The sequence below is a fragment of the Rhinatrema bivittatum genome, chromosome 3, assembly GCF_901001135.1.
Source record: "Rhinatrema bivittatum chromosome 3, aRhiBiv1.1, whole genome shotgun sequence".
Taxonomy (NCBI): Eukaryota; Metazoa; Chordata; class Amphibia; order Gymnophiona; family Rhinatrematidae; genus Rhinatrema; species Rhinatrema bivittatum.
The window spans coordinates 155,012,907-155,027,401 of record NC_042617.1 but is presented as its reverse complement, the minus strand read 5'-3'; the positions used below and the strand labels follow the sequence as shown (position 1 = coordinate 155,027,401).

At 41.4% G+C, this 14,495-nt stretch overlaps 1 protein-coding gene across 6 annotated transcripts in view; it reads right to left on the bottom strand.

Moving 5' to 3' along the window:
- Window positions 1-285: 285 nt before the first annotated feature.
- GGPS1 (geranylgeranyl diphosphate synthase 1) overlaps window positions 286-14,495 on the bottom strand; it is a 113,840-nt gene continuing 99,630 nt past the window's right edge. For all 6 annotated transcript variants that reach the window (XM_029593840.1, XM_029593843.1, XM_029593842.1 and 3 more), the window contains one exon: window positions 286-4,595. In XM_029593840.1, coding sequence (XP_029449700.1) covers window positions 3,831-4,595 — 765 coding nt within the window. In that variant the 3' untranslated portion in view covers window positions 286-3,830. The remainder of the gene's footprint in view (window positions 4,596-14,495) is intronic.

Below are 14,495 nucleotides of genomic sequence, written 5' to 3'. Positions count from 1 at the left end.
CAGCCCTGCAGCTTAGAACCCACACTGCAGTTCTCTTTGAGTTCTGCTAGTAAACAAAATCTGAGTTACTGCTGGCCCTGTGTCAATAAAAACAAGGGGGTTGGAGAAGGAGGGAACCATGCATGAGAGGAAGAACAAAATCCACAGAAGGTCAGAAGGAGGGAACAGTGCATGGAAGGGAGAGAGAGGTGGATGGGAATGAAGGAGGGGCATGGAGGAATATAGAAAAGAAAAGGAATAAAAGACAAAGCATTGAATGGAAAAGAAGAGAGCAATGAAACAAAACAAGATTGGAAAATATTTTATTTTTTCAAATTACATTTAATTGAAATATTTGTAATACAAACTTCAGCTTTATGTATATTAAGTAATGTAAAACTATGCAAACATACCACAGAATTATTACAGAATCTTGAAAACCATGCCATAGAATTTTCAAATTCTTGACAGATCTACTCCTTAAGTGCCTCAGGAATGCAGAAGCCTTGTCAGTTTTGTTTGTGAAGAAAGCATCCAGTCACATGTTTTATTTTCTGAACACAAAGGGCCAGATTGACTAAGCTTTTTTCCCTTCACAGATGCAGAATGTGTCAGAAACACCTTTGTGAATTGGGCCCAAAACAATTCATACAGCAATGTATGACAACTTTGTTTAAAGCATTACCTAAAACGCCTTCAACTGGAACTTCATCAGTAAGTGTGCTTAGTACACTTGTTTCAGCTGAAGGAGTTTATGGGTATCAATTCTTTGGTTCAACAAATGTGGTTCCCTACAATCACATTCTCACTTAGTCTACTTTTAGGATAAACAGGTTCTCCCTTGTGCAGCCCCTGCTTTCACAAGAAAAGGTCTTTTGCAGTTATGACCGAACCTGTTCACTTTTTTTAATTAAAAGAAAAAAAATGTTTGCACAATAGCCCAGTCACATGATATAATTTTAAAACTAAATAAATGAGGGTTCCAGAAATGGATGATGTTTCCCTTCTCCTTAAGATTGTTTTATCTAGATCCTTTTCTTGATGTGAAGCAGTGTTACTGAAATTAGTTAGTTACCATGCCACATCTTTGCTTTAGTTCAAGAGGGCAAGAAAACAGAGGGAAGATGATGTACCTATTCAAAATCTTAATTTTGTTTTCATATAAAAATACTCTGGCAGTATGTCTTGTTCAAGTCAAGTATTTTGTTGTTAGCCCCCTGTTTAAACCATTTCTCCCCAGTGAGACTGCCTACCTGGTGGAAGTGACTCTTGCTGACTTCTCCAAGGCACACTCTTGGCACCACTATGCTGGCTTACAATGGCTACCACTGTAGCAGAAGTTGTCTTTCGTTTTTCCCCCAGATCTCTGTACGCAGTCTCCACAAAGTTATAATTCTTACAAGGAAGAGAGTGAATCAAACTATGAGCAATGGTTTGTGGCACCTAGAAACAACCTCCAGCCCACAGATTTTTTTTTTTTTTTTAATGGAAAAAGAAAGTGTCTGCACAATCATAAGGTCCCTGCTACATGTTATGTTTTCTGAAATTAAAAATAAAGGCTTCAGGAATTTACAGCAATTCTTCCCTCTGCAAAAAAAATTTTTTTTTTTTTAAACAGTTACCCTCTACTGGGAAATTACTACTGAAAAATGCTTTCCACACTTGTACTCCAATAAAGGAAGATTTATGGTTAAAAAAAAAAAAAGGCAGATCATTCATTCCGGAAATCCTTATTTTATACAGATTAAAAAACTATAGAAAACCTTTTTTGTTCAGATACCCTCCCATTCATTTCCCAGTGAATATAGGCCATCCTTGACACGCTGCCTAATTTTGCTATGAAAATACTTTAAGACAATTTTCTTAAATGAGATAGAAGGAAGGTTTTAGGAAAGGATGTCTTTTTCCTTTGTAGAGAAAACGAGGGTACTTAGGAAAGACAAGGCCATAGTGGAAAGTCTAATTGTTTTAATGTTTACGGAGGAGAATGTTGGGGAAATACCTATCCTGGAAATGGTATTTAATGGTAATGATTCAGAGGGACTGAAATAAACCATTGTGAACCTAGAAGACATAATATGGTGAATTTACAAGCTAATGAGTTCTGAAAGAATTCAAAATCTAAACTGTAGACCTATTACTAGTAAGTTTTATCTAAATCATTAAAATCTATTGTACCTGAAGCTTGGAAGGTTCCAATCTTGAAAAGGGTTCCTGGGCGATCCAGGAAACTATAGACCAGTGAGCCTGTCAGTGGCAGGAAAAACTATAGAAACTATTCTAAAAAATAAAATTGAACAGACATTTTTAATAGGATACAGCCAACATGGATTTACCCAAGGGAAGTTTGGCCTCAACAATTGACTTTTTTATTTGCAGGGGTTAAACATGTGGCTACAGTGTATTTGGATTTTCAGAAAGCATTTGATAAAGTCCTTCATGAGAGAGACTCCTTAAGAAATTAAAAAGTCATGTGATAGGAGGCAATGTTCTATTGTGGATTGCAAACTTTAAAAAGATAGGAAAGAGTAAGAATAAATGGTCAGTTGAGATAGAGGGGAGTGCATATCCCTGGGCACTCCACTTTTATCTTCAATTGAGAATAGGAGTGTGCCCGGGGATGTGTACTGGGATAAGTACTTTTTAATCAAATTTGCAGACAAAACATTATTCCAACTTGTTAAATGAAAAGCAGATTGTAAAAAATTGCAGGACGATGTTGCAAGACTGGGAAGAGATGGTAGATGAAATTTAATGTGGACAAGTGCAAAGTGATACACATAAGTAAAAATCCAAACTGCAGTTACACAATGTACGGTTCCACGTTAAGTCACCACCTAGGAAAGGTATCTAAGGATTATTGTGGACAATATATTGAAATCCTTGGCTCCGAATGCAGTGGTGGTAAAGCAAATATTAGGAATTATTAGAAAAGAGGAATGCAGAATAAAACAGAATATCATATTACCTCTGTATCGCTTCATGGTGCAACCACACCTAGAAAACCATGAACAATTCTTGTCACCGCATCTCAAAAAAGATAGTGGAACCAGAAAAGATACAAAGAAGAGTGACCAAAATGATAAAGGGGCTGGTATGGTTCTCTAAGAGGAAAGGCTAAAGAGATTACAGCTGTTCAGCTTGGCAAAGAGACGACTGAGGAAAGATATGATAGAGGAAAGAGTAAATGTAAATTGGTTGTTTACTTTAACAAATAAAAAGGCTAGGGAACACACTCCTTGAAATTATTAAATAGCACATTTAAAACAAAATCTAAGAAAAATTTTTTTTCACTCAACACACAGTTAAGCTCTGGAATTCATTGCTGGAGGATATGGTAAAGGCAGTTAGAATACCTAGGTTTTAAAAAGGGTTGGACAAACTCCTGGAGGAAAAGTGCATAAACTTACTAGCCTTAAGAAAGCAACTGCTTCTCTCTGGGCATAAGCAGCATGGAATCTTTTATTTGGAATCCTGCCAGGTACTTCTAACCTGGACTGACAACTGCTGGAAACAGAATTTTAGGGTTTGATTGACCCTTGGTTTGACCTAGTATGAAAGTTCTTATATTCTTAAGATTTTACTCATATCCTCCTTAAACTGGAGCATTACTACTGAGAAGTGTTTTACTGCCAGACTAACCCCAGGACAAGAGGGGACCTGGGCTAAAATAATCAGGTAGTCAAGTCTTACACACTTCCCAGACTGAACAAATTTATTTAAAGTTGTGTATGGTTTGATTTACATAGTAAGAATAAATCATTTTGTTCTAAATACATTGAAAAATAACTACCCCCATTCCACAAACATTTCCTTTAGCCACAGTGGCAAACGACTTTGGCAGTAAAGCATCAATCTTGGGCATCTTCCTTGAACATTTTACTCAGGTGTTCAATTAATGCTATCAACTCAGGGTTTCCCTCTAGTGCTTCAATTTGGCTGTATGCCTCAGATTCAAGCTCTTTCAGTGTTTGTCTTGTGTACTCAAAGGACCCCACCTCTTCAAGATAATGTACACAGTATTTTTTTATATCTACATTTTCTGTCCTCTGACGCAAAATATTCTGCACCTGAGTGCTTTCAGGTCTTGACCATATAGCATGAATAGTAGGGAACGAAAACTTGCCCTCTGTTAAATCTTCACAAAAGCTCTTATTTTCACTATATTCCTTAGAGTGTAAATTAGCATAATCATCTCGGATTTGAAAAAAAAGCCCCAGTGTATTAAGAAGTGGTTTCAAGTCTTTTTTATAGCTTGAAAACAACTGCATGAGGCCAACAGCTAGTCCAAAAAGTCCTCCGGTCTTTTGCAGCACCATTTCTTTATACTCTGCTTCTGTAGGACAGGTGTAAGTATCTCGCCAGTAAATGTCCAACCCTTGACCACGGTGCAGCTCTATCAGCTGTTGTGTGAATACATTAACAGCCTCTGGATGATTCAATGTTAAAACCTTTTCAAGGCCAAGGAAATAAACATAATTGGCTGAGTTTATTACAGATGGAATACCATATATGCTGTGTGCCACCGGAAAGCCACGTCGGAGCTTTGAGTTATCCTCAATGTCGTCAATTAGCAAACTTGCATTGTGCAGCATTTCTGTCACCTCTATGATAACCTATTAGAAAAAGGCGAGAAAGCAAAACATTTACGCGAACTATTTAAAAATCCTTCTAACCTGTATGTAAATACAATTTCAAGATGAAACAACAGTGGTAATAATACAAAGAATAGTGAAACAATAACAAAAAATGTAGATTTGGAATCTTCCATAGCTAGAAGTTATATATCCAAACCTTAATTGCTATAAGAAAAATCTTAAAATGGTACATTGAAAAGCAATGCTAGAAATTATTTAATTCAAATACTAGTGAAAAGATTCCAGAAACAAATACTGATGTGGCATTCAAAGTACTGATAAAATAAGCCTTCATGGATTTTCAAGAAAGCTCCAAGTTGCTATAATATCTACAAAATTTTTTCCCCAGTGTGCCTGAAAAGGCATTGGCTTCTATATTTTATGGCTTATTAACAATCCTATATAAGCAAGTTCTCATGATGTTTTGAAGCTTGTGAGGATTTAGCCAAAAAAGTAATTGGCAAAATGAAATGTATAAGGAGTTTCTCTAGAGCAGCGGTTCTCAACCTGTGTGTCGCGAAGCGCACAGGTGTGTCGCTACACTTCCCGGTCCCCCGCTGACCCAGCGAAATAGGAATTCATCCTTCGCCCAGGCTTAAAATGCAGCAGGAGTGCTGGAGTTAGCTGCACCAACATGGTCTCTTCTTCCCGCCCCCCCCCCCCCCCCGTGGTCCGGAAGAGGAATACAGCGGCTACTCGCACGGGAAGATGAGACCATGCTAGTGCTAGCAGTGTGTGCCGAAGAAGAAAGGCGCAGCCTTAAGAATGAGCAGCGCATCAGAGAGCGTCAGCCCTCACGGCCGAGTCCTTTCTCGAGGGCACGAGGACTGGAAGTGGAGGAGGCTGCTAATTAGGTGGGGGGGGGGGGGGAGAGTGAGCAAGCAAGCATGCACATGTGTTTGAGATCGTGTGTGTGTGTGTGTGAGTGTGAGAGAGAGAGACAGCATGTGAGTGACAGAGCCTGAATGTGTAAGTGTGTGATTGAAAACTTGTTTGTGTAAGAGTATGTGTGTGTTTGAGAGCCTTTGTGTGTGAGAGAGATAGCATGAATGTAAGTGTATGACTGAGAACCTGTATGTGTATGTATGATTAAGAGCATGTGTGTTTGTGTGTGACTGAGAGCCTGTGTAGGTGAGAGAGTATGTGATCGAGAGCCTGTGTGTAAATGAAAGAGAGCATGTTTGTAAGTGTGTGAATGAGAATGTGTGGGAGTGAAAGACACAGCATGTATGTATGTGTGTGACTGAAAGCCTGTGTGTATGTGTGAAAAGACAGCATGTGTGTAAATGTGTGATTAAGAGCGTATATAAGTGAGAGAGAAAAAGCATGTGTAAATGTGCGTGATTCAGAGAGCAGGTGTATATGTGGGTGATTGAGAGCCAGTGTGAGAGAGAGCTTGTGTGTGACAGAGAGGAGAAAGTTGCAAGCAAACCATCCTGCTAACTCAAAACAATCTCAGGGCACCTGGATATCAAACGTCCCCAGGTATGTAGATCAAAGCATTTTTTATCATTTTTCATTATTGGGTCTTTGTGCCTGCAATATGGAAATATTTTATTGGTCTCTAGAAATTTTTGGTATGAATTTTTAATTATTGGATATTTCATACATAAGCTGGTTTTACTGCTATTGATTTTATATTTCTTGATTTGTTTTATGACACTGGTAATGTTTCTCTTTTTCCTTTGTTACACAGCACACAGAATCTCTGGCTTGTTGCGGTTTCGAGTTCAGTTTTCCGTGGCATGTTTCTATTTATGCTTCATAGTCTCTTTATTCTTTCTTAGGTGAGGATCTGAACGTGTGACTGAGGTAAGGTATTCTGCTGGCATGTAGTTTCTGTGTAGGACTCTATAGCAGCCTGTGTTGGTCCGTTTTCCTAATAGGAGTATTGGAGTTTTACAGCCTGGTGTAATATTTTCAGTTTTGCCTTGTAAGTTTGAGTGCTGGAAATTGGTGCTGTTTTGGTATGGGATATTTATGCAATTTCTGTTCAGACAGAGTACTTATCTTTCCCTTGTGTCATTCTTAACAATAAAAATAATACCGGGCATTTAACCTGGAAGACTGCATCTGAGAACACTGGGTGAGGGTGATACATATTTAGTAGGCCATACAATTTACTTCATTTGGTTTTAACATTTTTTTTAAAGTTAATCTAAATAAGTAATTCTATTATTTACTAGGAACCAAAGGAATTAGACAGGACTTATAATGGAACTAACATTTTGCTCCAAGGGAATAATTGTTATGATAAATGTTTTACAGTTTTTTAAAAAGTGTTTTCCATTAAAAAAATTAATTGGAATTAATTGGCATACTTATCCTGAGCAGGTGAGTCACTGAAATAGTGTCAGTGACGATGCAGGCAAAAACCAAAATAAGTTATCACACAAAACCACACCAAGAAGTCAAGAACCAAACAGTAGTATTCAAAAATAACAAAATCAAGGGGGGGGAAAAAAAAAAGGTCTTTATTGCATTTGACTTAAAGATCCAACACCATAACGCATGCGATAGTTGCAATACCACATGGCATGAATGTAATTTTTCAAAGAGGCGGGATTGGGGAAAGGTTGGGGTGGGATTAATGAAAAATGAGGGGCAATATCGGAAATAACTACACCTCACAAAGATGAGATTTCTACAATGTTCTCTCGCCCAAGCTTGAGACTTTCCTCACTCCAAATGACATCAAATCTTCACCGAGGTATACTGTGCTGTTCGTATGTCTCACTCTGCATGTCAAACTGGCCCCCAAATCCTAAACCACCACCAAAACCTCACCTCGTGTTATTAGCTGGCCCTCCTATAGTGATATAAAAATAGTTTAATAATGTGAAGGCCCCCCCCCCCAGAGGTTCTCGCTCTCTCCCCCTCCCTATGATACACTACTTATGTGATTCTAAAATTATCATACACACCCCTTTTTTCTTATCGCAGGCATTATCCAATTATAAAATTATAAGTCCTAGAGTATTAGTAAAGGGTATAAAAATTCATAATCAAAACTGCCTTCAAAATTCTGAACACATCTGTAAGCCATATTCTTCCTTTGCTTTGCCATTTAAAGAAAAGCAAATGAAGAAAGTGGACCTGAATTATAATAGAGGGCTTATTTTTACGTGTGGTTTGGTTTTAAGAGGTGTGTGTTTTTTCTGCTGTTTGCTCCTCACAAGAGAAATGGTCAGAAGTTTTGAAGAAATGTGATTATGGATTTTTACATACTTCACTGGAACTCAGAGTTTAAATACAATACTGCAACTACACAATCTTAGGTCTTGAAGTCAAAGGTGATAAAGCCCACCAAGTGATATTGTACATGGTTGTCTGTTTATATTTTTTCTTGACCATGTTACTGTTGAATACTGCTTTCCAAGTCACTGTAATATGGAATACTATTCCCCTAAAAATGTCTTATCAGATTACTGAAAATATTTAAATTTATTTATTTTTAATTGGCATCAACACATGACAAGCAAGAACATTCTTCCTGCTTTCTGATAGCGTGCCCTAACCAAAGAAAGTAGTTTTATGTTATAACTGGGGATGGTAACTTTTAAACAGGTGCACGTGCGTGCATTTGTCAGCTTACGCCAAGGGACACAGCCATTTTATAACATACACAAGCCGTAAAGCCCGTTAAAACGGGCTACATCCCTCTGTCTCTCACCTCCCCCTCATTCTCTCTCCCCTCACTCTTCACCACCCCCTCCCCTACCCACTCCTCTCCACCCTCCCTCTCCTCTCACTCAGTCCCCCCTCTCCCTCACTCCCTCCTCTCCCTCCCACTCAGTCCCCCCTCTCCCTCCCACTCACTCAGTCCCCCTCTCCCTCCCTCCCATTCAGTCCCTCCCTTCACCCACCTCCATTTCCTCCCGGCGCCGTAAGCGCGACTTCCCGCAACCCTCACCCGGCTCCATTAACTCCTCCCGCTCCTGCCGGCAGATCTCGGGGGGGGGCCACTCCCGCGCGCGCGGCAGTGACCCCCCCGAGATCTGCCGGCAGATCTGGGGAGGAGAAGTAGCGGCGCGCGCGCGGTGCCGCTACTTCTCCTCCCGCTCCTGCCGGCAGATCTCGGGGGGGGGGGCGCGGGAGTGACCCCCCCCCCCCCCCCCAAGATCTGCCGGCAGATCTGGGGAGGAGAAGCAGCGGCACCGCGCGCGGCGCCGCTGCTTCTCCTCCCGCTCCTGCCGGCAGATCTCGGGGGGGGGCGCGGGAGTGACACCCCCCCCCCCGAGATCTGCCGGCAGATCTGGGGAGGAGAAGCAGCGGCACCACGCGCGCGCGGCGCCGCTGCTTCTCCTCCCGCTCCTGCGGCCCCACCGCCATTTTTTTTCTGACCGACGTCCTTGCCCGCACATGCGCAGTAGAGCTGCGCTCTACTGCGCATTTGCGGGCCGTCGGTCACAGGCCATTTATAAGGTAGATGCATGTGTGTGCATGGTATAAAACTGGCTGAACACGTGCAGATGTGCATGCAATTTTAAGTAGGCACATGCCTATGTGCACAAATGCTGCTTCTACTGTATAAGTGGAGGGATTTTAGTAGACACATGCGCCAATGCAATTACCAGTTTTCTCAGTTCCCAATTCACCTAGGTAAGGAATAGGACTTCCTAACCTCCCCTAGTTAAATAGCCTCCCTTTTACCCTGTTAACCCTGACCTTTAAAACCCCACTCACCTCTTTACTGTTTTTTTGACTTATACTCTATCCATAGCAGAAGTAAAGTTACTCAGCTGGGGACCTCAGCACGCACTTGTGCACATATTTACATGGTTTCATTGAGAAATCCAGGAATTCCTACTCCCCACCCCTTGAGACCATTTTGTAAAAAGCACATGTAAGTGGGCGCCTTTTAAAATCTGCGTGGCACGCTGGCCCAACTTGTACACAACTCCTGGTTTTGCTGCACACCAGGCTTTTGAAATTCACCTTAAATAGTACAATCCATTTACTCCCATATACTTGAGCTTAACTCATCATTCAGTCTCCTCAGTTATTCAGTTTCTGCCTATTCCTTGATTATGTTGCAAAGAACTTCTGTTTTGTTTGCTTTTGCCCATATTTATATCCAGTCTCCTTCTGCAAAAGTTTAAAGTATTACTTCTTTTGCTTCCAGCGGAACCAAGTTGCACATTTTTCCCATGTTAGAATGAAGATGAGCATTTTTGTCCTTGTCAAATTCTGTTTCTAACTCATTCATCATTAATATTACTCAGATATTTGCATCCAACCACCTTTATTCAATCCATTTCATAAGAATTGCTTTTCTAATCCTCATTAGGCTGTCAATATCCATCCTTTATTGCTCCATTGTATTCTTATCCCTTTGGCTGTTACCAAACAATATCTTTTCAAAATGTATTATATTCCCAGAAAAGGAGGCAGATTAATGCTCATCTAAAAAAACCAAACCCTTCAATTAACACTTCGCTCATCTAACATTCCCCCACCATTTGAAATAGCTTTATTTGACTCTCAAACTTCAAATATGCCTCGTTTACTGTCCTCCAGGAGCACTCGATAAAAACTGCTCCCAATCCAAGCGTCAGGCAAGCCCCAGCAGAGAGAGACGAAATTTCACAGTCCCAAACCAACCCAATCCAAGCCCCAGCAGAGAGAGACGAAACTTTCCCCCAGCCCCTGCTCACCTGCCGCGGCCACGCAAGCCCCCAGCAGCAGCAGTAGAAGGGCGTTCATGGGTGCCGGTCTCCCATGCGAGGCGGCTTCCAACAGCCCCGCCGATGAAGATGAATATGCACACGCCCGTACGACCAATTTGGGCGCTCAAGGCAACGAAGGCTCATGCGCTCACACCGTGACCTCCAGGTCACGGTGCGCGCGCATGCACCAGGTCACGGCCAAATTGGATGTACGGGCGTGCGCGTATTCATCTTTGCCGGCGGGGCTGTTGGAAGCTGCCTCGCATGGGAGACCGGCACCCCTGGACGCCCTTCTACTGCTGCTGCTGGGGGCTTGCGTGGCCGCGGCCAGGGAAGGTAAACGGGGGCTGGGGGAAAGTTTTGTCTCTCTGCTAGGGCTTGGATTGGGTTGGTTTGGGACTGTGAAATTTCATCTCTCTCTGCTGGGGGGCCTGTAGGAGAACCATCCACTTCCTGGTACCTGTCATTTCAAATGTCATTTGAAATGACATTTGAAATGACAGGTACCAGTGCACCCAGGATACTGTATAGGCGCTGTATAGCACCTATACAGTAAAAAATGGATTGTGCTTCATGGATGCATTTTGGACGCGGCTTGCATTTGCATGCCATTTAAATACTGTATCGAGCGGTATGTGATCTCAACTGTGCGCGCAGCAAACGAGCGGGTGCCTGGCACTGTCGCACTTTTTCTTACGCGCCCTTACTGTATCGGCCTGAATGTTAGAGCAGAACAAGGCAAACAAAAATAGCAAGACATTAAAAAGAAGACTGCAAAAGAAAGGAATTAGAAACAAATATAGGAAAGAAAAAAGGAGAAAAGGAATGAAAAAGAATAGCAAAATGGGAAGGAAATAAAGTAAACAGACAAATCAAATAATGATAGGAACATTTGATCTTCAGGATATTGAATCACTGTCTCAAACATCTAAGTTATTTTTAATGGTATTTTGTAGCATAAAAAAAAAAGTTGCAGTTTTGTCTGCATATCCCCCTCCCCACAAACTAATTTTATTAGTGAGACATACAGGTATTCAATTTAGTAGAATAAAGGCCAGAATCAGCACATAATGGAGATGTAAATACCTACAGTTTGACAAAGATGGATCCTGTTTCAGTAATACTCATTCATACATCACTAAAAGCACAGTTTTCATGTTATAGAGACCCCGTGTTCCTTTGTAGGAAAAAGGCCATGCCAAAGAATGCTTTCAAAATCTATTTAAAAAAAAAAACAAAAAACTGTTTTAATCTTTAAGCATTTGACCCGCAGACATCAGAAAATTGTATCTTTGTACAGACAGACTTGTTGGGTAGGCTGTAAACAAATCTGCTGCTGGGAAAAGGCAAGCTTTAGAAGACTAAAGTGGACCTCCAGATTATGATCAATTAAAGTATCTGGAGGTTATAGTGGACCAAGAGTGCTTACTGCTTGCAAAGCTGGGTGTGTAGTAGCATGCACTTGCACTATACAAACATGAATACTATCACTATATAAGGCCACACTTAAGATTATGGTGTATGAATCTTGGGAAGATATACTGAGGTCTTCAAAAATTGTCTCAAATACAAATTTGAGATTTATTCACTTTAACTTTATTCTTGGGATTTTATTGTACCCAATCTTTCAAGGTGAAACCTCTCCTAAAAAAACCCAACCTATCAAATTCTGACCCAGCAAATTTCCGCCCCATTGCCAACCTGCCTTTCATCGCCAAGATCTTGGAGAAAATAGTTAATAAACAACTCACAGAATTCCTGGAGGACCACAAGATTCTATCACCATCACAATATGGCTTTCGTAAATCTCTAAACACGGAATCACTTCTGATCTCGCTCACAGACTCCATCATTGTGAACATGGACAAAAAACAATCGCACCTCCTGATTCTACTTGATCTTTCGGCTGCCTTTGATACGGTCAATCATTCAATTCTACTAGACAGACTCAAGGATATTGGCATATCGGGCTCTGCCTTAGATTGGTTCCGCTCCTTCCTTCATAATAGATCTTTCAAGGTGAAAATCAATAATAATCAGTCACATTCAATCAGTTCCAAATTGGGTGTTCCACAAGGCTCTGCCCGTTCTCTAACCCTTTTTAACATTTACTTACTTCCTCTCTGCCTCCTCCTCACTAAGATGAAAATAAAGCATTACATATACGCGGATGATATCCAAATTATCATCCCCATCAAGGAGTCTTTACAAAAAACCATCACCTTTTGGGACAGTTGCTTTCAGGAAATCAGCTCTCTCCTATTCAAGATCAACCTAGTCATCAACAAAGACAAGACGGAATTCCTAATCATCTCTCATGATGCAAATCTCTTTATTAGTGAAACAACCTCTCTCCCAAATGCTCAACCTCAGATTGATAACCACTCTCTTCCTACCTTCCCTTCATCAATACCTGATTATTTAAAAAATTCTTTGTACGTAAGAGATTTAGGCACCCTCTTAGACAACCAGTTCAACTTTAAAAGATTTGTTAACAATACAACTAAAGAAGGCTTTTTCAAATTACAAGTCCTTAAAAAACTTAAACCCCTTCTACACTTCTATGATTTCCGTTTGGTTCTTCAATCAATCTTACTCACTAAAATCGATTACTGTAACTCTTTGTTGCTCGGACTCCCTGCTGTAACTATAAAGCCACTACAGATGTTACAGAACTCAGCTGCCAGGATTTTGACAAATACAAAAAAGAGGGATCACATCACTCCAATCCTGTATCACCTCCACTGGCTCCCCATCAAATATAGAATTATATACAAAGTACTAACCATCATACACAAAAACTTACATAATCTTGCCCCACTCGATCTCACTTTCCAGATTCCCCCTAAATACTCCACCAGACCTTTGAGAAGAGCTTACCTTAGTACCCTCTTCGTCCCTCAAGCTAAAACATCTCTAAGAAAAAGGGCCTTTTCTACCGCTGGTCCCTCTAACTGGAACACTCTCCTTCCTGACCTCCGACAAGAGATTTGCCCTATCTCCTTTAAGAAAAAACTTAAAACTTGGTTATTCAAGCTTGCGTTTCCAGAACCGTCTTGTTAGCTTAAAGCCTTCTCTACATCTCTTACTACACTTCTCTGTTTATTTCTCTCCCTTATATGGTTTGATCTGTTATTAATCTTAGACTTTTCATTTATTCTGGTTCCCTCTGAAGAGACCCTTAGTCACTCTTTTGACTTTCCCTTTTATTTTATTTTATTTATTTTATTTATTTATTTATTTTATTTTTATTATTTTATTTTATTTATTTTATGTTATTATTTTATTCTATTTCATTCCATTTATGTCTTCCGCTTTTCCCCACTCCTTTTTATACATACCTGATCCCTAACTAAGCCTAGTACAAGAACAACAAATTTTGAATTACCGTATTTTCCGGCGTATAAGACGACTTTTTAACCCAAGAAAATCTTCTCAAAAGTCGGGGGTCGTCTTATACGCCGGGTATCGTCTTATAGGGCACACCTGCTCTCTTACCAGTTTCTCTCAATCACACACACATGCTCTCAATCAAATGCATTCTCTCACTTACACACAGGCAGGCTGCTGCTCTCTCTCTCTTTCACACCCCCCCCCCTGCACAAATAGTAGCTGCAGCAGCTTCCTCCTCCAGCCCCCGCAGGCCAAGAAAGAAGAAACCCATCGGCCGCGGGAGGCTCACACTGCTGTCTCCTTTCCAGATTACCAGCTCCTTCGACTGCTCGGGGCCGTTCCTGCTATCGCCGCTGCAATTTTTTCATTCGGCACGGCTTTCTCCTTCCCGCGCACTGCACTGCCATTGCCGCTGGGCTATCAGCACGATCAAGCCCAGCGGGAACGGCAGCGGTGCAAAAAAACAAAAAAAAAAGCTGTGGCATCCGCGGCTGCCCTTTTCTTCTTCCCGCCCCCCCCCCTTTGAACCGGAACAGGAAGTGATGCGCGGGAAGGAGAAAGCCGTGCCGCGTGAAAAAATTGCAGCGGCGACAGCAGGAACGGCCCCGAGCAGTCGAAGGAGCTGGTAATCGGGAAAGGAGACAGCAGCATGAGCCTCCCGCGGCCGATGGGTTTCTTCTTTCTTGGCCTGCGGGGGCTGGAGGAGGAAGCTGCTGCTGCAGCTACTATTTGTGCTCGGGGGGGAGTGGAAGTAAGTAAGTGAGTGAGAGAGAGAGAGAAGCAGCCAGCCTGAGTGTGATTGAGAGCCTGTGTGTAA